The 26,938-nt window shown below is 40.9% G+C and overlaps 1 protein-coding gene across 3 annotated transcripts in view; it reads left to right on the top strand.

The window, feature by feature from the left end:
* The window catches only part of PIEZO2 (piezo type mechanosensitive ion channel component 2), a 460,107-nt gene that overhangs the window by 385,031 nt on the left and 48,138 nt on the right, over nt 1–26,938 (top strand). For all 3 annotated transcript variants that reach the window (XM_062201352.1, XM_062201350.1, XM_062201351.1), the window contains 8 exons: nt 995–1,238; nt 5,069–5,165; nt 6,640–6,799; nt 8,468–8,557; nt 11,389–11,510; nt 12,529–12,600; nt 16,816–16,922; nt 22,236–22,350. In XM_062201352.1, the coding sequence (XP_062057336.1) occupies nt 995–1,238; nt 5,069–5,165; nt 6,640–6,799; nt 8,468–8,557; nt 11,389–11,510; nt 12,529–12,600; nt 16,816–16,922; nt 22,236–22,350 (1,007 nt within the window). The remainder of the gene's footprint in view (nt 1–994; nt 1,239–5,068; nt 5,166–6,639; nt 6,800–8,467; nt 8,558–11,388; nt 11,511–12,528; nt 12,601–16,815; nt 16,923–22,235; nt 22,351–26,938) is intronic.

Here is a 26,938-nt window from a genome sequence, read left to right on the forward strand (position 1 = left end):
TAGCCCAGTGCTGGCTGTTTTAACCTTTTGGGGAGTGAATCAACAGATGGAGGATCTCTCTCTCTTTCTCTCTCTCTCTCTCTCTCTCTCTCTCTTTCCCTCTTTCTCTCTCTCTCTCTCTGTGTAACTCTGCCTTTCAAAATAAAATAAATTTTTTTAAAAAAGATAAGAAATTCTTTTCCCATCCAATATTCAGGCCTCTCATGAAAAACACAAAAAGCACTTTTTAGTGTCAGGCAGAAGGTATTTCTGTTAGTGAGAAATTTGACCCAAGTGAGACAGTAGTAAGTATAGATGTGATGTTTTCACAGTTCATCTATTCATCCATTACTAATTATGTGTGAAAGAGAGATGAACACAGAGCTTAGAGTATGACCTTCTATGTGCTTTCACATAAAAGGTTGCTCAAAAAGATAATGGAAGATGGAAATAAAAGATGTTTATTTTGATGCTAAGTTATTTTGAAGTCCATGAATAGTTTTTCCATAACATATATTTTCTATGAACCTTTGGAAGGCACCTTGAATGCATGGATTTCGAAATTTCTTGCACCAAAATATGCTTATCTCTTTTTTGAGAGGAAGAGAGAAAGCTAGAGAGAGCTCTTACCTGCCAGTTCCCTCCCCAGATGCCCACAATGGCAGAACCTAGGCCAGAACCAGGGCCAGGACCAGGTCTCCCACATGTGGCAGGGACCCAACTACTTGAGTCATTACCACTGCCTCCCAAGGCCTGAATTAGCAAGAATCTGCAATCAGGAGCCAGAGCTGGGAATCAAACCCAGGCATTCCAACGTGAGGCATGGAGTCTCACCTGCTATGCTCCACCTGCCCGTAAGCTTATCTTTTAATTCCATTTTCCCACGCACTTTTTGTGATCTCCTTATATAGTCCAGTGTAGAGTATGAATTCCTCCCTTATTCAATTGCTATCTCCTGGTTTTGTTTTTTGTTTGCTTTGTTGTTTGTCCTTTATCATTTCTTTTTCAACCCCAGATCTTACTTAGACATGTCCAAAGTGGTCATCTTCAGCTACCTCTTCTGGTTCGTCCTGACAATCATCTTCATCACTGGGACAACCAGGATCAGCATCTTCTGCATGGGATACTTGGTGGCCTGTTTCTACTTCCTGCTCTTCGGGGGCGACTTGCTTCTGAAGCCCATCAAGAGCATCCTGCGCTACTGGGATTGGCTGATTGCATACAATGTGTTCGTGATCACCATGAAAAATATCTTGTCGGTAAGTGGCTGTCACAGCATGACCAGCATAACACATCTGTGGTTCTAGTGTGATAGGAAACAGTCCACTCAGTGGTTATTAAAAGCATTGTGCCTGCCACATTGTTCTTTTAAAAGCTCCAAATAAGATTATGCATACCCAGAATTCCAGTGGCCAGTGTTGCTCTGTGTCGCACCACATTAAGCAAAATCACTTTTGTGCATCTCCAGGTCAGAAGACTATGGTATATGTATCCATAGACATAAATTCTAAAATGTGTTTTATTCCTTAAAATCCAGTCCTTTCTGAGGAATAATGCTATGAGCTAGGACGTGGCCCTTGGGTGACCTAATCAGTCATTGAGTCTTTTTTCAACAGTCATGTCTTATTGACAAAAACGCAAGCCTCTGACCTGGAAAGAATTGTGGAAGTGTAAAATAACACAAGCGTGGTTCTCTGCGCCACTGTGTGGGGTGGAGAACGAGGTGGAAAGCTGTTGAATGCAAGAATGATTTATGTACCACTAAGATGTGGGCACACTCAGAAAACGCCACTTGGATATTGCCTCTGAGCATAGATATGCACATTAGGACCGCTAACACACAGCAGGGTGGAGGAACGCACACTCCCCCCCTGTACCTGCTCTGCTGTCACGTGGTGACATCGCTACATTCCAGGGCACAGCTTCTCTCTGGCATGAGGGGCAACTCACATTGCTCACCGGCCATGCCAGGGTCATATCAATGTTTTAGGCTGCAAGGACATCATTTATGTTACTTTGTGCCACAGGAAATCAAACAATAACCTGTCATGAGCTGGAGGTGTTAGGACCTCTCTAGGTGGCTCTAATTGAACATTAATGCAATGCCTGCTACTCAGTGGCTGTGATAGCTCATTCATTAGAAGGGCAGGGGTGGAATGAGCTTCCCTCTCCCCTCCTAACCACTTAGGGATGAGCTCACCAGGCCACTCAACTGTGAAAGCTATTAGATTTTTTCTTTGTTTTGGCCTGTGTGTCACTGTGTTTAAAGGATCTGAAAAGCCAAGTCTGGGAATAGGAATTTGAATAATGTTTTTTATCTACAGTCCATTGGAAGGTTAATTTTCTGATTGATAGTAAAAGTGAATTTATTGGAAAAAATTATGTGAAAGGCAGAGTTACAGAGAGAGAGAAAAGAGAGAGAGAAGGAAAAAGAGAGAGAGAGAGAGAGATCTTCCATCTACTGGTTCACTCCCCAAATGGCTGCAATGGCCAGAACTGGAGCTTTCTCCTGGTCTCCCACATGGATGTAGGAGCCCAAGCACAAGGACCATCTTCCACTGCTTTCCCAGGCACATTAGCAGGGAACTAGATTGGAAGTGGAGCAGGCAGGCTCAAACGGGGGTCCATATGGGATGCCCATGCTGCTGGCCAAGACCTTAACCTACTGAGCCACAGCACTGGTCCCTAAAAGTAACTTTTTTTTTTTTAATTTTTTTTCCTTTTTTTTTTTAACTTTTATTTAATGAATATAAATTTCCAGTGTACAGCTTATGGATTACAATGGCTTCCCCCTCCCATAACTTCCCTCCCACCCGCAACCCTCCCCTCTCCCGCTCCCTTTCCCCTTCCATTTGCATCAAGATTCATTTTCAATTCTCTTTATATACAGAAGATCAATTTAGTATAAAGATTTCAACAGTTTGCACCCACATAGAAACACAAAGTGAAACATACTGTTGGAGTACTAGTTATAGCATTAAATCACAATGTACAGCACACTAAGGACAGAGATCCCACATGAGGATCACGTGCACAGTGGCTCCTGTTGTTGACCCAACAAATTGACACTCTAGTTTATGGCGCCAGTAACCACCCTAGGCTGTCGTCATGAGTTGCCAAGGCTATGGAAGCCTTCCAAGTTTGCCGGCTCTGATCATATTTAGACAAGGTCATAAAAGACAGAGTGAGGATAGTAACCAATGATCCTAAGAGTGGCATTTACCAGTAACTTTTATCAGCACTTTTACCCCGCTAACATTAATTTACATTTAGAGCAGCACTGAGAGTTCTTGGAGAGAATATGAGACAGAACAGTAAGATACAGGAAGATGACACTTCATTCTGAAACCAGTCTGATGGAAAGGAATCTTTTGCTGGAGGCTGATCCACAGCTGGTCCTGGAAAACACATAGATACCAAACTCATTCATTCAGCCAGTCTATAAACTTGGACTGTAGACCTGTTCTACAAAATACTAGAAGTTAATGGTGCTCAGATTTGATCCTTGAGGAATTCGCATTCTAAAAAGGAAGATAAGTACAAATAATCATAATATAATCAGTGGATTATAAATATCACAACATTGTGGGGAATCAAAGCAAAAACTGGGTGCCTGGCGTCTTGCCTAGGTTAGCTGGGAGGAGGCTGCCTAAGGCTGTGCTATTTGGAAACTCCAGATTTGAAAAGGGAATGAAGTGCTCCCCAGGAAACAAAAGGGGAGGAAATTTCCAACCTAGAGAATGGGAACAAAAGCAGGATGGGAAAGGATTGGAACATGGGTTTAGGCAGCTTTGTTCCCAGGGCTGGGAAGCCCAGGCTGGGTAGCCACTGCTTTGGAAGCAAATACTAATAATGCCTATCACTTGCCCCCAGGAAACACACACAGTTCAGCCATCATTGGCTTGCAATGGTCTATATTAGTTTAAATGTTTTCCTCCTCAGCATTTGAACCTAATATAACTGTAACAAGATTATTGTTATTGTTATTATTGTCTCATTGTTATGAGACAACCACATGCCAATAAACGATGAAGATCCTTGTACCCAGATAATTGGCCAAATACAGGTCAAAATACATGGTGGTCCTTCGGTTTCCATAGGAGATTAGTTCTATAGGATACCAAAATCCATAGATGCTCAAGTCCCTTATATAAAATGGCACAATATTATAATACCTAAATACATGCAAATGCTATATAAATAGATCTTATGCTGTATTCTCTAGGGAATAAAGACATCAAAAGGAATCTACATGTTCAGAATAGGCGCAATTTTTTTCCCAAATATTTTTGATCTGCAGTTGTTTCTTTTTTTTTTTTTTTTTTAACTTTTATTTAATGAATATAAATTTCCAGTGTACAGCTTATGGATTACAATGGCTTCCCCCCCCCCATAACTTCCCTCCCACCCGCAACCCTCCCCCCTCCCGCTCCCTCTCCCCTTCCATTTGCATCAAGATTCATTTTCAATTCTCTTTATATACAGAAGATCAATTTAGTATAAAGATTTCAACAGTTTGCACCCACATAGAAACACAAAGTGAAACATACTGTTTGAGTACTAGTTATAGCATTAAATCAAAATGTGTTTCAATCCATGGAGACAGAGCCTGCAAAACCAGTAGGCCAACTATCCTGAGTTCCTGTTGTAAGAACTATTACCCTATAGGTTGGCATCCAACCTGATCTGGGGGAAAATGTAGGTTTATAATAAGTCTGACCAATGAGAGAATAACTACCAAAATCATAGTCCTAGGAGTCAATACATAACCATTTGCTGTCACAAAATTAGAGCTAATTTTTTATTAAAGTCCAGAATTCTCCCTTTGAAAAGACCTCCTTCCAAGGTGAAAACATTATACTTAGACTTTTCTTTACTCACGAAGTTTTATTTTCCCCAGGAATTTACATTACTTCTGATGCATCCACCAGTTACCACATGGTGACTCAATTTGGGGGTACAACCTGTACCTCCTGTAATCACCCGTGCTGGGACCTTGTGTGTTCTTGTACCATTGTGAATCACAAGACACCAACTTGGTTTCTAGACGCAGAGCCTCAGAATGTGGCTTCCCTCTTTTGTTTTTCAGATAGGAGCTTGTGGGTACATTGGAACGCTGGTGAAGAACAGCTGCTGGGTGATCCAAGCTTTCAGCCTGGCCTGCACAGTCAAAGGCTATAAAATGCGTAAGTAGAAATGCAAATTTGGGAGTGGAAGGGGCAGAAAAGGGGGACAGATTATTGTTCTCATTGAAAAACTGGCCAAAGCACATAAGGAAAACAGATATATGTAGGGTTCAATTCTATCCCTAGCTGTAGGCTATAGAAGTGTAGCCCATCGTGAATCTATTGTCCATAGTGTGAGGTGCTTCAACTCCAGGCATCTTCATCCAGGCTTCCAGAGTGTTCCCAAACTCCCAAAACACTTTTAACTTACGATTAGAAATGATTCCAGAGGCCCATACAAGTCTGCCATTGCAGGGATGGGCCTGGGATTAATTAAGTTGCCCATATCCTACATCCATGTGCCTAGGTTCAATACCCAGAACTGGTTCATGATTCCAGCTTCTTGGTAAGGCAAACTCTTGGCGTCAGTGATGATGGCTGAAGTGATGCATTCTTGACACAACATGGAAGACCTGGATTGAGTTCCTGATTCTTGGTTTCAGCCTGGATCAGCTGTAGCCATTGCAGGCACTTGGGGAATGAACCAGCCAATGGGAATTTACTCTTTCTCTCACTCTCTCTCTCTCTCTCTCTCTCTATATATATATATATATATATATGCCAATAATATGTATATATATATAGAGAGAGAGAGACCATATATATGTCCTACACACACACACACACACACATATATATATATATGTAGGACAGATATCTGTCCCTCAAATAAGTAATTTTTTAAAGTTAAAATAAAAGTATCCTACAGTTGCTCTAGTTAGGGTTTTGGATCTTCAAGGTAACTCACTTCCAAGCCCTTCTCTCCTCAGGAATCTCAGGGAACTTCAAATTCAAGACAACTAGGAGGAGCATCGGGGCTTCTGGAATTAGACTCTCCCCAAGACTAAGGCCTCTTGCCCCAGAAGTCAGGATCACACCCCCAGAAGACGGGATAACATCCCACTTGGTGCCCAGAATGGACACTGCCTGGACACAGTGCTCTGACCCACTGTGGCCTCTAACCCGGGCTACCCTTTTCTGGGGATGAAGCAACACTGAGGATATGTTTTCTACATAAGACTTGCTATCCCGTACCCCTTCTCTGTATTCATTGTTACACTACCTGCCCCTGGGTGAGACCCATTCTCCAAACCAGTGCGTTCTCTTGTATCAGAACATTTCCTCTGTCATTGGGCCATTACTTCTCCATGACCTTTCTTGGGGCTCAGGGGGCTGCCCTGTCCAAGGGGCCCACTTCTGCCTCACAGGGTCCTGAGTGCCTTGTGTGGTCAGCCAGGTGACTCAATGCCGAGACTGGAATGGGGATGTGTAGCCTCACTTGTAAATAGTCAATGTAGCCATAAATCAGTGCATCACAGTGCGCTGCTCCTACTATGCCTGGTGCCACAAGTCTGACTGTGCCACAGAGCTTAGAAAGTAACAGTGGAAGTGGATATGAATTTTAATGTGTTCTGTTTCTGCTTTGTTGCCACAGCTGATGATGACTCATCCTGCAAACTACCGAGTGGTGAAGCAGGAATTATTTGGGATAGCATATGCTTTGCCTTCCTCCTGCTTCAAAGAAGAGTGTTCATGAGTTATTACTTCCTACATGTCGTGGCTGACATAAAAGCCTCACAGATCCTGGCATCAAGGTGGGTCAGGCCATGCAATCAAGTGGTTTGTCTCGGAAACTTGCCTACAGGTAACGTGGCACTGTGCTTTCTATGGAGCTTGCTTGGAGAACCCGGAAATCCCTTCCAAGAAAACCAACTCAAGAAGGATTTAGCACAATGCTTGTAAGATCTCAAATGGAATAGTAATGAGAAAGTTTATGGCACTAAGTCCCACTTTACAAGGACTTGGGACTCTGTGGAGGGTCAGAGAAATGCCAGTCTTCAAGGTCTCCCAGGACCCAGTCCCAGATGATAACTAATTCATTCTGGCCTCACACAAACAGTAACATGGGCCATGCTGCTCTAGAGTTTAGTCTATCTTCCTCTCTGCCCCTAGCTTAATAATAAATTGCAGAACATGGAGAAAAGCCTTATTATCTCCTGCAGTGCAGATCCTAAGCAGAGAAGCAGTGTGCTATGCCAGCCTCACTCTAAGCCCTCCTACTTCCCCTCTCTTACCCCTTCCTTCCTTCCTACCCCCCTCCCCCAGTTCACCTGGTTTTCTTCTCTGGGCCACTGACACAATTTGCAGTACTAACCTTCTCCCTGTTAGAGACCATTCTTCTTCATGGTATTTGCCCCTGCTTTGTAGCTTTAGTTAAAAAAAAAAAAAAAAAGACTGGATGAGGACCAGGATTAGAGATAATGCCATCAAGGTGGGGACAAGAAGGAGTGTCAGTGGCCAGCTGTGTGACCCCCCCCACCCCCACCCCAGACAGCTGCACTCATCTCAAAGGCACTGGCCTTGCCTGGACCCCTGGTGCTTGTGATCCGTCAGACATTAGGTTCTATCTTATGAAGCTACTGTTATCTACCCCTGGACTTGTGCTTTAACTCCCACATCTCTACTCCTGCTTCCCTAGAGCCTTTGCTTCACCTACCAGGATAAACCAAAGTCCATCTGTTGGAGGCAATCCCCAGCTTTTGTGACCTAACTTGAAAGTTAGCCAAATAGAAAGAAGACACAGAAAAGGAATCTACATTCATTCCTTATAGCACCTTAGCCCCCTTTATGTAGGTGAACAATGATTCCGTTTATGTATAGTGCTGGCCCTGAAATTTATCGAATAGTTTTCCTCTTCACAGCTTTATAGATAGAAGATTCATTCTTACCATGGATCTTAGCAGTCTACCATAGGATATTTTTTCTTCCCTTTCCAAGTCAAGAGCTTTCACCTTTTCCCTTCTAAGGAGCCCCTTGTGGCTTCTCTCTGGAATATCTGATTGCCAACATCACTACTCATGTGCTTTGGAGTTGTTATCAAGTAAAATAAGGGTGACTTGAACATAAGCACCATGATACTACTGCAGTCCATCTGGTAATTGAGACACAACTGCTAAATGACTGAGTGGATAGTGTATACAATGTGGATGCATACTCTGGACAAAGGCATGACTCACGTCCACGGTGGCACAGAGCAGATGGCCCAAGATTTCATCGTGCTACACAGTCCAGCCAGTGTACACTGTAAAACAGGCCAATTGTTTATTTCTTGAATTTTGCACTCAATATTTTCAGAACATGCTTGACCATGTGTAACTGGAAGGGCAGATACAGGGGGACTAGTTGTAATTGTCTTTTTCAGGAGAAGCTGAACAACAACAAGAAGACTACTAATTTGTTCTGTGTTCCCAATTTTCCTCTAGAGGGGCTGAACTTTTCCAGGCCACAATTGTAAAGGCTGTAAAGGCAAGAATTGAGGAAGAGAAAAAGTCCATGGATCAGCTTAAAAGACAGTAAGATGTTTTGTTCACTCTCATTCTCCTTCCTCATTGTTTTCTGATTCGTATGACCGCATTTCAGCCGACTCTCAACCCTCGGGGAGCCTCACACCCTGGGAAATCGATTCATGTTCACAGCTTCCCAGGTAGTTACACTCATGTCAGGGTAATGGCTTCACCTGCCTGACGGAAGATGAAAGTGGTTTCACAGAGAAAAGCTTCCAATAGAGTGGAAAGGGAGCTATCTGAATAACACCAGCGCCCAATTCCTAGTTCAGTTACTTGGTTTTGAACCCTGAGTGGGTCATTGAAGTTCTCTGAATTTCAATTTTCCATTTTTAAATTAGGGCTCACAGTTCTACCTCTCTGGATTTTTGTAAAGACGATATTAGTTAGTGAATGAGACAGGGTCTTGCCCAGTGCCAAGCATTTAAAGTAAACGCTCATTACACTCGTAGGTTAAGGGAAAGAAGTGAGATGCACCTTTTGAGATGCTGTAACCCAGTCTCTGGGAGGAAACTGATGGCCTCTGGTGTTAAATGGTGTAAAGCTCATAGAGGCAGCACTGGATGTACAGTCCGGCGCTGGCCTTTGGCCCAGTGGTTAAGCTGCTGCTTTGGACAGCTGCATCCCATATCAAGCGTCTGAGTTCAAGCTCAGCCCCAGTCTCAGCTCCAGCTTCCTGCTGGTGTGCACCCTGGGAGGCGGCAGGTGATGACAGGTAGTCGGGTCCCTGCCACCCACCTGGGAGACTCATTGAGTTCTTTGGCCTGACCCAGCCTCAGCTATTGTGGGCACTCAGGGAGTAAACCAGTAGATAGGGAAATTCTCTCTCTCTTCTCAGTCTCTCTCTATTTCTCTCTGAATCTCAAAAAAAAGTCAATTAAAGCTTTCTTAACAAAAGAAAAAAAGGAGCCAGTGTTGTGGTGTGGTGGGTGAGGCCATAGCCTGTGACACCAGCATCCCATGTGGGTGCCGGTTCTGTCCTGGCTCTTCCACTTCTGATCCGACATCCTAGCTGTTGGCCTGGCAATTGTGGCTGAAGATGGCCCAAATGCTTGGGACACTGTGCCCATAGGGGAACACGGATCAGCCTGGCTCAGTGCTGGCTGTTGTTGCCATTTGGGGAGTGAACAAGCAGATAGAAGATCTCAGTCTCTCCCTCTCTCTCTGTAACTCTGCCTTTCACATAAATAAGTCTTTAAAATAAATAGATAAATCTTTAAAAAAAGAAAAAGAGGAACCAGCATTGTGGTGTAGTGGGTAAAGTTGCCACCTGGGACACCAGCATCCCATATGGGCTCCAGTTCTTGTCCTGGCTGCTTGACTTCTGATCCAGCTCCCTGCTAATGTCCTGGGGAAAGCAGCAGCAGATGGCCCAAGTGTTTGAGCCTTTGCTGCCAATGTGGGAGACCCAGATGAAGCTCCGGCTCCTAGCTTAAGCTTGGCTCAGCCCTGGCTGTTGTGGCCATCTGGAGAGTGAACCAGTGGATGGAAGATCACTCTCTCTCTGTCTTTTCCTCTCTCTGTAACTCTTACGTTCAAATAAATAGCTAAAATCTTTATTAAAAAGAAGAAAAATAAACATAATCTATATATCCTCATATTTGGTTCAAAGCTTTTCCCACCGCACCATGCTGGATGGATCAAGGGATGGATGGACATGATCCAGGAGATTTGAAAAGTGCATTAAAAGGCCAGCGCCATGGCTTAACAGGCTAATCCTCCACCTTGCGGCGCCGGCACACCGGATTCTAGTCCCGGTCGGGGCGTCGGATTCTGTCCCGGTTGCCCCTTTTCCAGGCCAGCTCTCTGTTATGGCCCAGGAAGGCAGTGGAGGATGGCCCAAGTCCTTGGGCCCTGCACCCACATGGGAGACCAGGAAAAGCACCTGGCTGCTGGCTCCAGATCAGCACGATGCACCAGCTGCAGCGGCCATTGGAGGGTGAACCAGCGGCAAAAAGGAAGACCTTTCTCTCTGTCTCTCTCTCACTATCCACTCTGCCTGTAAAAAAAAAAAAAAAAAAAAAAAAAAAGTGCATTAAAAGTAATTTTCTTAAAGTGAAGCTTCCAGCAGTGAATGCAACCTCTGAGGACTGGTGGCACATTGTATGTTTGGGGACCAGGCTCAAAAGCTGAAAGCTGTAGAATTCAAAACTTCAACACTTTCCCAAAGCAAATGCAGTCCATCTGCTCACTGGGAACATTTCTAAGAGTTCACTAGAGCAGTCTCTTCATTCCATACCGACTTTAAATCCAAGTTTCCCCCCCCCCCAAGCAAAAATATTTCCTAGTAGAAATTTGATTATTCCAGGGCTTATTATTGTTACAAAGATGTAAACCTATATATAAAAAATATAATGCAAATACAATATGACTCACTGTTATGATTGCTGTTTCTAGCCATCCAGATGAGGTCTAGAGGAATAACAAATTTGGATTCACATTTAGAACGTGTTCTGTTTCCCATAAGTGAGGCCTGTTATTGTAATTTACTTCGCTGACTTTTTCCATTTGTTCAAGAAGGCAAAAATTGCATAGAAAAGGACTTGTATTTCATAATAACTACATTCAGACTGGCTATGATACAAGCCACGCGTGGACATTAACTATTACATACCAAGCCTTAGCTAGTAATTATTAATCATATTATTAAGACTAGTGTCTATGCAGTAGAGATAGCATAGCTGTATATTCAGAAGAAACTTGTTACTCATAAGCAACCAGTTTATAATTCTCAGGTATACCAAAGTGCATTGGAATACATTGTCCATGTTTAGTTAAGTCCAATATACAGACTAGTGCGAATGTGTTCTTGGCATCACTGATGCTGGTTTGTTTTATAGGATGGATCGCATCAAGGCCAGGCAACAGAAATACAAAAAGGGTAAGGAGAGGATGCTGAGCTTGACCCAGGAGTCAGGGGAAGGCCAGGACATCCAAAAACTCTCTGAAGAGGATGATGAAAGTACGTCAAGACATTTTCTTCTTATTCACGTACCTTGACATTGAGTCATAACATGACATTGCCAATGTTATCACTGCATTTTCTTTAACTCAATACGTTTTCCTTTCCCATTATAAATGGGATAAATCTATTGTTTCATAAAGCGTATATTTGATGACTCAATGACCTTATGCAAACCAGTCTTTTTTAGTAAACATATCACCTCACTTTATTTCCCAGACATTCATTTTTCAAGAAATTTGGCATAATTTTGCTGAACATGTTCCTTTAGGGAGGCTATTTCATATATGCAGTCTACTATTGTCTTTGATTTCTAAAAACTTCATATGAAAATGAAAAACATATGTATACTTTATGTGGCACCTGAATATTGGTAGTTAAAATATTCCATTGTTGCCTATTCCAATGAAACATAAAGTGAAATATATACATATATATTATATCTAATTATAGACTTGTTCTAAAAAATTGAACATTAAAAGGTCTTTTTGTAGAGGTTCACATGTTTTTCCACTGGAAAAGAATGGAAAAATAGTTCTTGATTTTTTTTTCAATGTATCTATTCAATGTATCTGTTCACTACCCATACATTTTTATTTTCTAATAATGCACCAAAATAATGACAAGAAAGTTTTCTTATTACCATAATTAATGTATTTTAACTAATTATTTGTCCCTAAATGGTTCTATAAAATTTGAGTGATTTTTCTTTTCTGTTAATTCAGTGTGAGATGCATTTTTGTCAGATAATCCCTTCATTTTTAGATTGCTTTATATACCCTCATTACTAAGAAGAAACGGAAAACGTAGCCTACTGTAAAAAAAACAATTAGTACTTACCTTCTGAAATTGACTGTTAATACATGTATGCTTTTCAGATTCAGTATAATTCCTTTTCCTGACCTCTGATGTACTTTAGCAATTTACTTAGATTTGACAATTGAGTTGTTAAAGCGTGGTTTTCAAAATTTGTTTTCTCACTTTATAAGAATTAATATTTGGACATATTTTATTTTAGGAGAAGCAGAAAAACAGAAAGCCAAGGGCAAAAAAAAGCAGTGGTGGCGGCCTTGGGTTGATCATGCTTCCAGTAGGTTTTCTCGATCCTCTTACAATCTCATCGACTTTAACCCTTATATCCTTGACCAGAATTCAGGCACCCCCATGACCTGTGTGTCCCATGCATGGTTTGACCCTTGTGACTTGATAGAGGGGTTGGAGTGTAGGAAAATTGCCATGTCAGTGGGTCTCTGGGCTCTGGGAACTGGGAACTGGGAACTGGTTCTTCCAAAGAAACCAGCTGATAACCATACTGGCTAATGGAAGTCTAACACACAAGGCTTACAAACACTTGAGCACAAGTTAAGGGCTTAGAAAGGGAAGAATTACCATATTATCCAATTCTGAAGTCTAGAGCTCTGCTTATATTTTATTTGTTTTATTGCTGAAAACCTTTCTGGCAATGAGTTTGGGCTTCTCCTTGCATTCTGATTGAAGGGTGATCTTCCAAGTTTTTGTGACCAACTGTCTGGGTAAGGCACTAGGCCAGGAAGCCAGTGGGCATCCTCTCCCCCTGGATCCGACAGCTTTGGAATTTTTTTTTTTTGCATTTAATCATCAAGATCAGGAATCACTTAAAATGCATTCAGTGTTGCACTTTGCCTCTTCACCAGTCTCAAGAAAACTACAAAACTGCACCCCAAACCACAATGCCCAGCATGTGGCACAGCCACTGAACCACGTCCTGCTCACTGATGGCCAGTTTGAGAAACAAAGCTTGGCAGCCACACAGAGCACAGTCTGTTTCCCTGTGGAACTCAATGTCTGTATTTGCTCTGCTTATTGACAAAGGAACTATCACCATTAACCAATGGTGTTATAATGAAATAACTCATTTCAAGCTAGTCCTCCTTAAGTTTCTTAGAATATTGAATAATTATTTTGCAAATCACTTGTAGTAGTTTAGATTTTTATTCCTTATCCTGTGTCTCCATAACTATACCTAATCTACTCAGATGAGGAATATCACCAAGGTGCATAATATCACACAGTGGTGGGGATTCCTGTAGGACACTCAGAATCACTAGAAAATCAAAAACATCAGAATTGTTCCTATTTTGAATTCATAGTGTCATATATATGTCATGTTAACCTGTCTCACCCAAAAAATAATTTTCTAAAATTGGCAAGGTAGTTTAATGAAGCAGTATTTGAAATTTTCTCAGTAAACCTGTATATAGTTCAATTCAATCCCCAATACTGAGTTTCAGCATTATGGCAAGAACAAGTCCCAACACATGAGTTACTAAGACTTTTGTTTAAGTTTCTGCCCAAGTCCAAACACAGAGATTCAGGTTGAAATTCAGTTTGACTCTTTCTTTTATTGTTCACTGATACATTAATCAAGCTAACAACCTGACAGTGTGGTGCCCGAGATGCCTGGTTCTATCAAGTCACAAGTAAACTGTGCCTTTTCCTATTGTCAGAGGTCCTTTGCTAGTTTAGAGAGACCTATCCATTTCAAAATCATGTTGTATTTAATGTTTTGTCCTTTCACCTGGGGTCAATTCCCATTGCAATCACTATGGTTGTCCTTCCTTTTCTCCTCTAAACATTGTATTTTCGAAGGAACTGGATATGGTCTTTGATAATCATCTTACAAGTTGGTAATTTAAAGAACTATGAAGATTATTGATGTTAGATATTTCTGATTCATTTCACCCTCATTATATAAAGTTTTTGAAGACTGATATTAAAGTAACTGTGCCTTGTTACAATACCTTATGGTGCAATAATGCAGAAATGTGTGTAATTCATAGTTTGGAATCATATTTTGACTACAATATTATTTTTTTCTGCAAAATGCATTTCTTTTACAAGCTTGTAAGGAAGGAAAGGGGAAGAATGTGTAGTTTACTTTTTATTCTATGATGAGTTCCAGAACTTATTTTTAAATCTGGAAATACTTTATTAAAAACTCTTATTCTTTTTGAGTTAGTGGGCTTTCAAATAGAGATTTCTTGAATATGCTGTAAAAGAACACGTGTGGTTGGAATACCAATGTATAAATCTTTTGACAACCTAATCATGTTATTATGTTGTTGATATTATTGGTAAAAAGCAGCGATGATCTTAGCATGATAAATTTCCTACTTCCATTCCTATGTACACACATATGGTTGCATTATTGCTGTTCAATGATACCTTCCATTCAGTATTGTATACCTCTGTATCAGTTCAATACCAAGCATTGCTTTTTTTGGTAAAAATCTGAAATGAAAAGTCAAGTTTCTCAGGATACAAGTAGTGGGTTTTAAAAAATTAATGTTGTACTTCAGTAATCATATCAATATCCATGACGGGTACACGGACGCAGGCTAGAGGCAGGCCCTCCATCTAAAATAATGAACACATGACAGAGGCTTTCTACTACTATTAGCAGATGGCACTTAAGAGAGTATTCTTTGTTGTTTTTCCACTTTTGTCTCAATAACATTTTGTAAGGGAATGAGACTTGTTTCATACATTTCCTTCTTTTTCCAATGTGTTCACTCCACTTGCTCACCTACAAATTGATAAAGTTTCTAATGATAACATCAGTGTTATCTTATCAACGGATTGAGTTGAAAACTGTTTGGGCTCAGGCAGATGAGCAAAAGCTATAGAAGGTATGATTGAATACAACTTAAGCTATCATTGATTTTAGAGCCTATAATGAGGGTAGAATGTTCCATCATATACTACTGTGTGGTTTTCTTCTAAGTGATCATGCCACGAAGAACCCATATAACTTTCCCGCAAATGTCTCAGCTTCCGTGAAGGCATTACTTTCATGGCCATCCTCACTGTCAAATGTAATGCTGTAACTTTGATTTTTTTCTCGCTTATTCTACCCTATGTTGTATTGCATTTATTTCCTCAGGCCTGGACCCAGTACTCTAGGCCTGGTTTTTCTTCAAAATACAAATAACAAATGACAGTGCTTCTGTTCAAGGATATAAGGCCCAATTCATTACTCTGCATCTTCATGAATGGACACTTCTGATTTGTCTAAAATCATGGGCAAAATTACTTATTTTTTTTTTTTACCATGCTCAGTGATGTCCAAGCAACTAATTTTAAACAAGTCAAGGTTTTCCATTACCCTGTGATGTAAAAGTCCAAAAGATAGCTTAAGATGTCACATCCTATTACCCAAAAGATACCTCAGCATTTGCCAATCTGAATATAATTTTGAAAATCTGACAGTGTTTTCTTGCAACAGTGATACAGTTCTTGTAGCATCAGAATGCAAATGCTGAGTCTCTTTTCTCTGATAAAACAATGATGAAACAAATAAAGATTGAATTTCTGAAATTTCTTTCACTCTCTGGACTCCCAACTCGACATAGGCAATGCATTCTTGCAGGGAAAGTAGCAGACAAGACAAAGACAATCCCTACTGTTGTGCTCTGTGTCTTGCGGTCAGTAGAACTCTGCTCTAATTTCATGAGCTACTGGGGAGTTCCTGGTTGACCAGAAGCCTAACAGTGCTAAACCACATGGACCATTGTCTTCCATTCTTCCTTCTGGTCCCATGGCTACATGTAGATGCAGCCAGAGCAGTGGTGTTCGTTGTTGTTGTTGTTGTTGTTCTGTGTTTTGTTGAATTTTGGTTTTAATGTTACCTGCCCATATCCTCTCCGTGGCCACATTTCATTTTTGTTTTTGTTTTGTTAAACTTTTTAAAATGTCTTGTCATATATGTCATGTCTCTTGTGTTTCATGTGGAAAGCCAGGTCTGCACAGTATAAAGTGAAGTAGAAGGTGGGTCGCACTGATCTTGGTCCTGCATCATCCTGATTGGCTTATTCATAACCGTTTGGGCCCATTCAGACCATGCCAGATCCTCTACTTCACTTTGGCCTTGTCTAAAAGGGATCAAAATTGCTGAATTATGAGATAATTGTTTTCAGTTTTTTTGGCCATCATGGTAACAAAACTGGTCACTATGGAGTTGATCCAATTCATCTGTGTAAAATTTACAGTGGAACAAGGAGCAAATATGAGATCAAGTCTAGGGTAGCCAATCCTCTTATATGGCATAGACAAGGCCTCATACTCTGTGGATCCAATAATGCCAACACCGTGTAGCATTATCGTAAAATGGGTTCTATTCATTCTTGATTTTTCCTACCTGCCAATACCTCTTGCTGTGGTCTTTGTGTGAATAATTTATTTTTTGTTATGGGGCATTTTTGTTAACAAACCCCCAATGACCTCATACCTCTTTCAAAGAAATAAGTAAATATTTTGTTTTGCTTAGTGGTCAGGAGTGGAGATTATTATTTGTTTGAAACGGATAGTGAAGAAGAAGAAGAGGAAGAATTAAAGAAGGAAGATGAAGAACCGCCCCGGAAGTCAGCTTTCCAGGTAATCATGGAGTTGAGAAAAATCGTGTTCTCTTGTAGGGGGAGTTTTGCTTATTGACAGATTTTAACTGCAAGCCTACATTTTCTTTTTCCCATGTTCACATGTCTTAGCTCTCAGAAGCTGTTGCCTCACATCTGAACTTGTTCACCTCTAATTAAACTATAACATTGCCTGCTCTCAGCAATGCCACAGTCGTTTCCCACAAAAGCAGTATTCAGGTCAGGTCTTTATCTCTTGCATCAAACAGTTTTTCTGATGTCATAAACAAAAAATAAAGTTTCTTGGGGTGAACTTTATATTTTATTGCAAGTAGGAAGGAAAGAAGACTTCTTTGGTATTGCTTTGGGTTGCTTCAATAGACTTGTACTCCATTTGTAGAATAATTGATCATGAAAATAAAGCATCTGCCTCATGTTGATGCAAACGATCATTACATGTTGTTTCAAATTTTGAAAATCAGTTGCATTTGTGTTGCTAAAAGTTTGAGAATACACACACACACACACACACACAAAAGTTTGAGAATACATTGACATAATTATAAAAATATCTGGCACAGTTCTGAGCTTTTCAGCTTAACTACCTTTCTGTTTCAGAGCCTGCTATCTCATTCCCAGCTATAGCTCATCAGCCTGATGTAGCACCCTCAGGGAATGTGAATCATGCTTGTTAAATATGACATTTTGTCATTAAAATTGCACACAGGATGAAAATGTGGTGTATGTTTCTCTTTCCAGTGAACCATATACTGGCACGGTTATTTAGCATTTGTTATACTAAAGGCACATGGAGTGATATCACAGGATATGCCCATGACAAGGCTGCTGGCCAGGCCTTCCCAGTCTGGTGGTTTCTGGCCCCTCCTGTCTTCCCAATGAAATAGAAGAACTCGAAAATTCTTGGAGACCTTTGGGTCTGATGGTGTCTCACTGGCCCCATGGTTTCCCCTGTATGTTTTCTTGTGACCAATTTTGTGTGCATGTATGCTGGCTTGTCAAATACTAATGACTTGACATGTTTATTTTTATGCTAATGGTGTTATCCTAACCACTGCTCATCATGCATCGAAGCAGAGAATGTGACCGTCTTCACCATGTTTGATGGATTACTGTTTTCTTTCTTCCTAACTCAGCAACACAGCACCTTTTATTCCGGCTTCAATGACCAGCATGTTTTAACTTTGTTGATAAATTTGTAGAGACCAACCCATACTGACATCATCTATTAAATTATTAGATTTTGTTTTTTTCTACTAATTACTCTTGCTTTGTCCTTCTTTGTAGAGAGCTATTGGGAAGTTTGCGTCAGCCATTTTAGCCTTGCCAAAGTCTGTCATTAAACTTCCCAAAACTATTCTTCAGTATTTAATCAGAGCTGCAAAGGTATTTGATGTTTTACTGATGTGTAGTGTGTGACTCTCTGCTCCTTAGAACTTTAGACAAACTGTGCCCTGTATCTGCATTTTTTCTCTTCTACAGAACACATCATGAAGAATTACAAGGTTGTGAACCATTAGAAAAAGTTTTCCAAAAAGAGTTCTAGGAGCCAAATTTCTTGTTCCTTGATTTTTGTTTTGTAAGCTGACACCAGAGACTATCAAAAAGTAGAAAGAGAAAATGCAGATACTCCGTAAATGAGGGTTTTTTCACAAAGCCCATGGAAAATGTGGATTTTGGAAAAAAATGTATGGATTTTCTTTTTGCATCGAAATAAACTTAGCATTTAATTCCATTTTCCATGAGCTTTCTTAAATTCCCTCATACTTTCTTGTTCTCATAGTTTTGCCTAAGTCACACCTCTCTCTATAAGGGCCACAAATGGTTGCATGTATCAGTTATGATGAGTAGAAAATATGGCAGATTTTCTCAGAAAGCTGGTAATATTATGGAGAAGCTAATGAAAGATTCCTCCTGTCCCCATCTCCTTCTCTATCTTCCTAAACTGGATCTGAATGTAGTCCCTTTCCTTTCTGGACTGTTTTGCTGCAGACAGTCTACGTAGCCCTTCACTCCCACAGGGTCCCTGATAGTACCTGTGAGTGAATTGCTTAAAAAACCATTTGACAACTCATCTAGAAGTTATTCAGCTACCTACACAGCAGTCACTTCACAACTGAGAGCCATAGACAACAAATTTCTGTTCTTGAATTTTATAGAAAGCTGTCTGTTTTGAATTAAGTCAGGGGTAGGCACTAAAACTCATGAGCCTCTTCTAAAGCATTGAGGCGGTGGGTTGGGTGGTGTGAGAGACGGCCTCGTGGTTTACCTGGGATCTTATGTAAATGCAAGTTCTGCTTCAGCAGGTCTGACCAGACCTGGAGTTCCCAGGTGAAGCTCACTCTGCTGGTCTACCATGGGTGGCAGAGTCTAGACCTCCAGGCTCCTTGCATTTTTTAAAATGCTGGGATCCTGATTTTTAGATTACTATCTACTGTTGTTGCTTCTCTGGGGTTCTGTTTCTCTTTTCTTTTATGGATACCATGTGACTGTCTCTCAGTTCATATGTCAATGAGGGATTACAGTGGAATCATGCCTCCTGTTACTTTTAAAAAGAATCTTGCAGTTAAAGAAGGTGCTGGATCACACCTAAATTAGACGCCAGCCATGAGGGGCTGGGGTTGTGGTGCAATGGGTTAAGCCCACTCAAGTGCCCACTTGTGACCCTGGCAGCCCATATCAAAATGCAGGTTCAAGTCCTCGCTGCTCCACTTCCTATCCAGCTCCCTGCTAATGCACCACCTGGGAAGGCAGCAGGATGACCTAAGGGTTTGGGCCCCTGCCATCCAAGCAGAAGACCAGGATAGTGTTCTGGGCTCATGGCTTCATCCTGGCCCAGATCTAGCTGTTGGGGCCATTTCAGGAGTAAACCAGCAAATGGAAGATCTCTCTCTCTCTGTCTCTCTCTCTTTCTCCCCCCCTCTCTTCTTCTCCCTCTCCCTCTCCCTCTCCCCCTCCCCCTCCCCCTCCCTCTCCCTCTCTTCTTTCTCTGCTTTTCAAATAAATAAGCAAACCTTAGGGAAAACAGGACAGACATGAAATTGCACCAGTTTACGTTAAGTACTCCATCTCAATAAAGCTCAGTCTGTCTTAACGAAAAAATGGATTTTTGCATAATTAGTCTCAGTAAAATGAATACCACTTTCCCTAATACATATGATTAAAAAGAATGTCATGTAAGATGAAATCAATCGAGGACACATGCTAGAGGCAGTGGCCTTCTGGAGAACACAGCAGTCCTCTTAAACCCAGTGCCCTGTGCTTTCCTGCTTAAGGTTGGTGACATTTGTGTCTGACTCCATGGAGAGCCACACTGGCCCGGGTGACGCTTACAGCCACCAAGTGGAAACCTGAAAGTTGAGTGAGAACCTCCCATTGCTTGACTCAGCAGGGACTGGGATGTTTCCTCTTCCTCTTTGGTTGTCAACGTTTTTTTCTAAGACAGACCAAGGCCCAAGTGACCCGCAATCTTTGTAGATATCCCTGGAACTGTAAAATGTATTTCAAAAAACATTGGTGTTAAGATGGTTTCCCTACAAATAAGGAGATGTCATGAGGTCCCCCACTCCTCTTGCTTCCCCCTGGTTCGCATTTTCTCAGTTCTCCTCTCCCTGGACAGCAGTGACGGGCTTATCCTTTAGGGATTCTGTGTGCCCAGCCTGGAGTTTCCTTTCAATATCTGTGTCAGTGGTGCCTGCCCTTCCTATGAGACCTCATTGGTTCTGCCCCTAGTGCCACTCCCTTTCCCCTTCTCCCTTTCCCCTCTGCCTTTTCCCCCATTTTTTTTTTTTTTAGAGCAAAAGAATTTCTACAACCTGTGTGCCTGTTATATTCACAAATCCTAATTAATTACTTATTTTTTTATTTTCTATTTTTGGGGATTTTTGCATTATCTAAAAGCAATATCGTAATAACACTTTTCAAAGTAACTATCAACATAAACTCCTCTTAAACTGTACGTTTCTTACATGTGGTAGCTGAGCTTCCTTTAAAATCACCAATACTGTGCCAAAGCAAGTTTGTTTACTTGAATACTAAACCTCAGAGATCGTCTTAATGGCTTCCCAGTGAGCATGCTCAGTGAACATCTGCCATCAATTTCCATATTTGGTTCTTATCCTTCAAATTCCAGTTCACCTTCTAATTTTTGAAACTATGTTTTTGGCATTAAATAGGATGATTTTTTTTTTTTGCCTCCTGCATTTGTTACTCAGAAATAATAAAGACGTTGCATTTGTTTTCATGTGGGAAAAAAAAAAAAGACATGTTCCCTCTTAGTAACCTATTGCCTCCACGTTTCTATTCTTGGCATGTGAATGTTGAAACCTCTTTACTTTTCACTGACATCTCAAGGTCAATGGCTTCCATAGGCGGTGTTTTTCAAAGACTGCACAAATCTGAAAATCATATAGAACAAACAGAACTATCTGGGTTTCCCAGAGCCCCCGCCAAACATTTCCTGAACCCCAGCATCACAGGGCAAAGCCAGCTTCCCTGAGACCAGGGTTTTGCATGAGGAGCATGCCTGCTTGGCTTCGGGACTCCCGGGGGCTGAGTCTGCAGATCCAGATTTTCCTTTTGTTTCTTCTGCATGGCTTGGGATACTACGGTGGGCAGGCTGCTCAAAATTGCTTTTTCCTGGTTATCGCTTAATAATCTATTCATGTGACTGGTTTCAGCTCTTGAGTGAAAATGACAAAAGGTGACCAAAAGCACCACAGTTTTCCTTCCGTACTGTTCTGGAACAGCTCTTTGATCTTAATGTCGCTTTGTTTTTCCCCTCAATGTACTTGTTAATCCACAAAACCATTTCTCACATCACTGGTAATAGCTGTCATTCACATGGGAGTGTATCAAATATGCAAAAGCTATTTTCCCAAAGTCCATGAGATATTAGGATATTAGTTTGTTTTGGACTCAGAGTTTATTGTGATGGGGGAAACTGCTCTATAGATACTTAGGAAGGCATCCAACTCATTCCTGGTGTGTGTAGTGCACAAGAATCAAGAACTAGTACCACAGGTGGTGGTAAGATTTGGGAGAAGGCAGAATCAGCGGCTTACACGCAGCTGAGTTCATGTGGTGATCATCTGTAAAACCAACAAAATCTATTCCTGCAACACCTGTTTTCCTTTTTTATCTCATGATTGGGAAAATAGCACAGAGCAGCTCAACGTATTCAGGTGGGAGACAGCCATGGAACTCACGTTGGGAGGGGGGAAAATCCCCCAAAGTAAGGAATTTTGTTGTGGACCCCCTTTGCTTTTAATTCCAAATGATCAAAAGGTCAGAAACTAATTTAGCTTTGTCTCTTCAGTTTGTCTACCAAGCCTGGATCACCGACCCTAAAACTGCCCTCCGACAGAGGCGGAAAGAGAAAAAGAGATCCGCAAGAGAAGGCCAGAAAGGAAGGCGGAAAGGCTCTGGGGACGGTGAGTCGTGGGCGGGAGCAGCAGTGCCCAGCAGTGCTCCGTGTGCCCCCAGCGCCACTGCCAAGCACAGAGGTCTCCAGAGAGGGCATTTTAAATTCCAAAGCCTGCGGTTTCCTTTGTCACGCGTGGCTCCTATCCCAGGACACTTGTAATAAAGGAAAGCACGAATTTAAGATGTAAACTATAAAGTGGTAAGAGGTGAGAGCCACAAAAGGAACCCAAAGAAAGTAGCTAGAAGAAAAATGATTTTTTAGGCAATATTAAGTAATAAGAAAGACAAGACTTGAGTATCAATTACAAGCTGTTCTTGGATAAAAGCCAGTAAGAAAGATGAACCTTTGTCAATTTTATCCAAGAGAGAAAGGGAGCACACTAAAAAATATACAGGAACAACAACAACAACAAAACATGACTACTACTACCATATTCAACATAATGCCAAAACATTTGAAAACATGAAATAAACACTTTTCTAAGAGGAAAATTATTCTGACCTTCAATGCTAAAGTGTAAGTGCTGCACTCAGCAATATTTCCATTGTACAAAGCAGATGAAAGACTACTGTTCTGGATACTAAAAAGGAAATAAAAGAAAAATCAGGCCGGCGCCGTGGCTCACTAGGCTAATCCTCCGCCTTGCGGCGCCGGCACACCAGGTTCTAGTCCCGGTCGGGGCACCGATCCTGTCCCGGTTGCCCCTCTTCCAGGCCAGCTCTCTGCTGTGGCCAGGGAGTGCAGTGGAGGATGGCCCAAGTGCTTGGGCCCTGCACCCCATGGGAGACCAGGAGAAGTACCTGGCTCCTGCCATCGGATCAGCGCGGTGCGCCAGCCGCAGCGCGCCTACCGCGGCGGCCATTGGAGGGTGAACCAACGGCAAAAGGAAGACCTTTCTCTCTGTCTCTCTCTCACTGTCCACTCTGCCTGCCAACAATAAAAAAAAAAAAAGAAAGAAAATTCAGCCCAATATATGAAAGGTTATTGAAAAAAAAAATGACAGACTAGAAAATAGAAATAGTCAAAAGACACATAGCCTCATTGGGAGTATGAGAAGCACAAACTAAATATTTCAACATACTGTTTTTTGTTTTGTTTTGCTTTTTAGTCTGTTGGATTGGTGAGAACCTAAACATTTCACAATATCTCCATCTAGGAACTGGTGGGAATATAAGTAAATGCACAGACCATGACAGGTGTTACCAAATAGAATATCCAGTTTCACAGCTTGGCTTCCCATCCAGCTCCCGACTAATGTGCCTGAGAAAGCAGTAGAGCATGGCCCAAGTCCATGGGCCCCTGCCGCCCGCCTGAGAGACTCAGATGGAGTTCCAGGCTCCTGGTTTTGGCCTGGCCCAGCCCTGGCCATTGAGGCCATTTGGAAGTGAAACAGCAGGTGGAAGATGGTCTCTCTCACCTCTCTCCTTCTCTCCACAGCTCTGCTTTTCAAATCAATGAATGTCTTTAAAAATAATATAAAAAGTACTTTATCAACTTTCAAGAACTGTGTCAATGTCGATTAAAATTTCAAATGTACATATTGTGCTACAGATCAATCCCACTTAAGGGTGTGTAGTTTAGCCTGAAGAAGTATTTTCATATGCGCACAAGCACACAAGTTCAAGAATATTCATCAAACATATTTGTTACTAAAAGATATTTGGGGACATCCTGAATATCCATCTAAAGAAGAGTCAAGTGAATTATGTTACCAACATATTGTGAAATACTATTCAGTAGTTTAAAAAATGAGATGGATGGCTTTGAACTGGCATGGAGAACAATGCCTGTCATATGGTTAAGTGAAAACAGTGCATTGCAAAATGGCATGCACGTTATGAAAACACTTCCAGAACAAAGGAAACCAAAGTCCCTCTAGACAATATTTTCATTTTTAATGAGTGCATATAATAGTGTCCAAATGCAAAAGGAAAGATCAGGAAGAATACTTAGCATATTAATAATGGTAACTTCTTAGGCATATGGAGATTGTGAGATGATGGCAGGAAACTCTAGGCTTCTCAATTACAATTTAATTTCTTACAAAGAAAATGTATTTATAGATTTCTTGTTAAATGAAAAAAGTTTGCAAAAAGAAAAAGAAAACAATTTTTAACGAAGCTATAATTACAAAACCTTTTGACCTTTTGAACTTTCTTCCTTCGGACAACTCCTGGTAACTTTGAATTTTATTTTATTTTATGTTTTTTAAAGATTTATTCATTTAATTGATTGAAAGGCAAAGACACACACACACACACAGAATCTTCCAACCACTGGTTTACACCCCAAATGGCGGCAGAAGCCAGGAATTCCATCCTGGTCTTCCATATGAGTGGCAGGGCCCCAAACACTTAAACCATCATCTGCTGCTGTCCTAGGTACATTGGCAGGGAGCTGCATTGGAAGCAGAACAGCGGAGGTTCAGACCAGCACTCCAATATGGGATACTGGCTGGCATCCAGGTGGAGGCTTAACCTGCTGCGTCACAACACCATCCCTTGAATTTTATTCTAGTCTGTGAATTTAAAAGACAAAGTTAATACATACCCAGTATAACCAGAGGTGAAGAGGAAGACACACAATTTCCCCCACTCTACTCCCCTCAAACCCTGTCCTACCTCAAACCCTGTCCTACCAGTGGTGGTGTTTGCTTCCCCTCCTTTTTTTTTTTTTCCTAGGTGGTGCCTACAAATATGTGTGCAGGCACCATTTCCTTTGTTTTTCAAACACAAGTTCACTCTCTACAAACTCCCTTTGTATTTTAACAACAGTACATCATCAACATTTCTCCCAATGCGTATTTGTGAAATAGTATCATTCTTTAATAGCTGTAAAATATGGTATAGTACAGATACGCATAATTTAGTCAACTACTCCAACCTAAATGGACATGAACATTACTTCCAGATTTTTGCCACAATGAACAATGCTATAATAGCTGTATTTACACAAAAATTCATATTCATACTTACATTTATGTATGTGTTTGCTTAAGTGCATAGTAAAGTTTAGGAAGAAGACATACTTTCCACAAAATAGATTCCCTAAACTGTGTTTACTGGGCAAAAGGGTTGATCTCCCTCTTTTTATTTCAATAAACACGTTTCTGAGAGTGGTTTTAATTAACACCTCTCCATCTAAGGTACAGGAAGGTTTGTGTTCTGTAGCCTGAAGACACTATTGCTGTTTTTGTTGCTTGTCCTTCTGAGGACTGACAAATAGCTTTTATTTTCATTTGAATTTAATTAAATTCCTGACTAATGAGACTGAGCATTTTTATATGATATTTTAGGTCATTTGTACTTCCAAGTCTAAGAATACTTCTACCATTTTTCCATATAATTCTACTGGGATATTTGTTCTTTTCTTATTGAGGCTACTTGTATCTTCAGTATATTGTTCTTTTTTCTTTATTACAAATATTTTCTCAATATAATGCTTATATTTTGATTTAGATTGTGGTATTTGTTATCTAAACAATTTTTAATTTTTTATTTTTATTATTATTTTTATTTTATTTTATTTTATTTTTTTGACAGGCAGAGTGGACAGTGAGAGAGAGACAGAGAGAAAGGTCTTCCTTTTGCCGTTGGTTCACCCTCCAATGGCCGCCACGGTAGCGCGCTGCGGCCGGCGCACCGCGCTGATCCGATGGCAGGAGCCAGGTGCTTCTCCTGGTCTCCCATGGGGTGCAGGGCCCAAGCACTTGGGCCATCCTCCACTGCACTCCCTGGCCACAGCAGAGAGCTGGCCTGGAAGAGGGGCAACCGGGACAGGATCGGTGCCCTGACCGGGACTAGAACCTGGTGTGCCGGCGCCGCAAGGCGGAGGATTAGCCTAGTGAGCCGCGGCGCCGGCTAACAATTTTTAATTTTTTTCGTGTCAAATAGGTCTAAATTTCTTTTTGTAGTTTCTAGATTTTCATGTTAATGAAGAAAGTCTCTGCCTCCAAATCTAATGCAAGTTTTTCCTGTATTGCCTAATAATTTTATTTACATGTTACTTTTTTTGTTATTCTAAGAAGTAGAGATCTAATTTGTTTACTTGATGGATACACAAATACACGCTATTTTTCATTTTTTAAAGATTTTATTTATTTACTTGAGAGATAGAGTTACAGAGAGAGGGAGAGACAGAGAGAACACACTGTCTTTATTAAATGATTCTTCCTTTTTCTACTGGGTTTAATTTTACTTTTGTCAATTTTAAGTTTGCATGTATTCTTAAGTATGTTTTTGGACACTGTATTCTCATCACTTCTCCTATTGCCAAGCTCTGGACCAATTGCCACATACTGTCTTGAATCCAGTAGATATAGAGTTAGTTTTAATGTTTGGTGAGGCAAATTGTCATCACCAGATTTTTTTCAAAACAGTTTCTACTATTCTAATTTTTTTCTTCCAGTTTTTTTTTTTTACCTATTTCTAAGAATTTGTCTTTTAGTCATCATGAAAATAGTTTATTACTCCATATCACCAAGATTATTTCATGTGCAGATGCACTATTGTTTACATACACATCAAAAACAGCAGTAATTTGCACATACTTGCATTGAAATAATTGTCTGCTTCTTTTCAAAAATATGACGGGTC

The sequence above is a fragment of the Lepus europaeus genome, chromosome 9, assembly GCF_033115175.1.
Source record: "Lepus europaeus isolate LE1 chromosome 9, mLepTim1.pri, whole genome shotgun sequence".
Taxonomy (NCBI): Eukaryota; Metazoa; Chordata; class Mammalia; order Lagomorpha; family Leporidae; genus Lepus; species Lepus europaeus.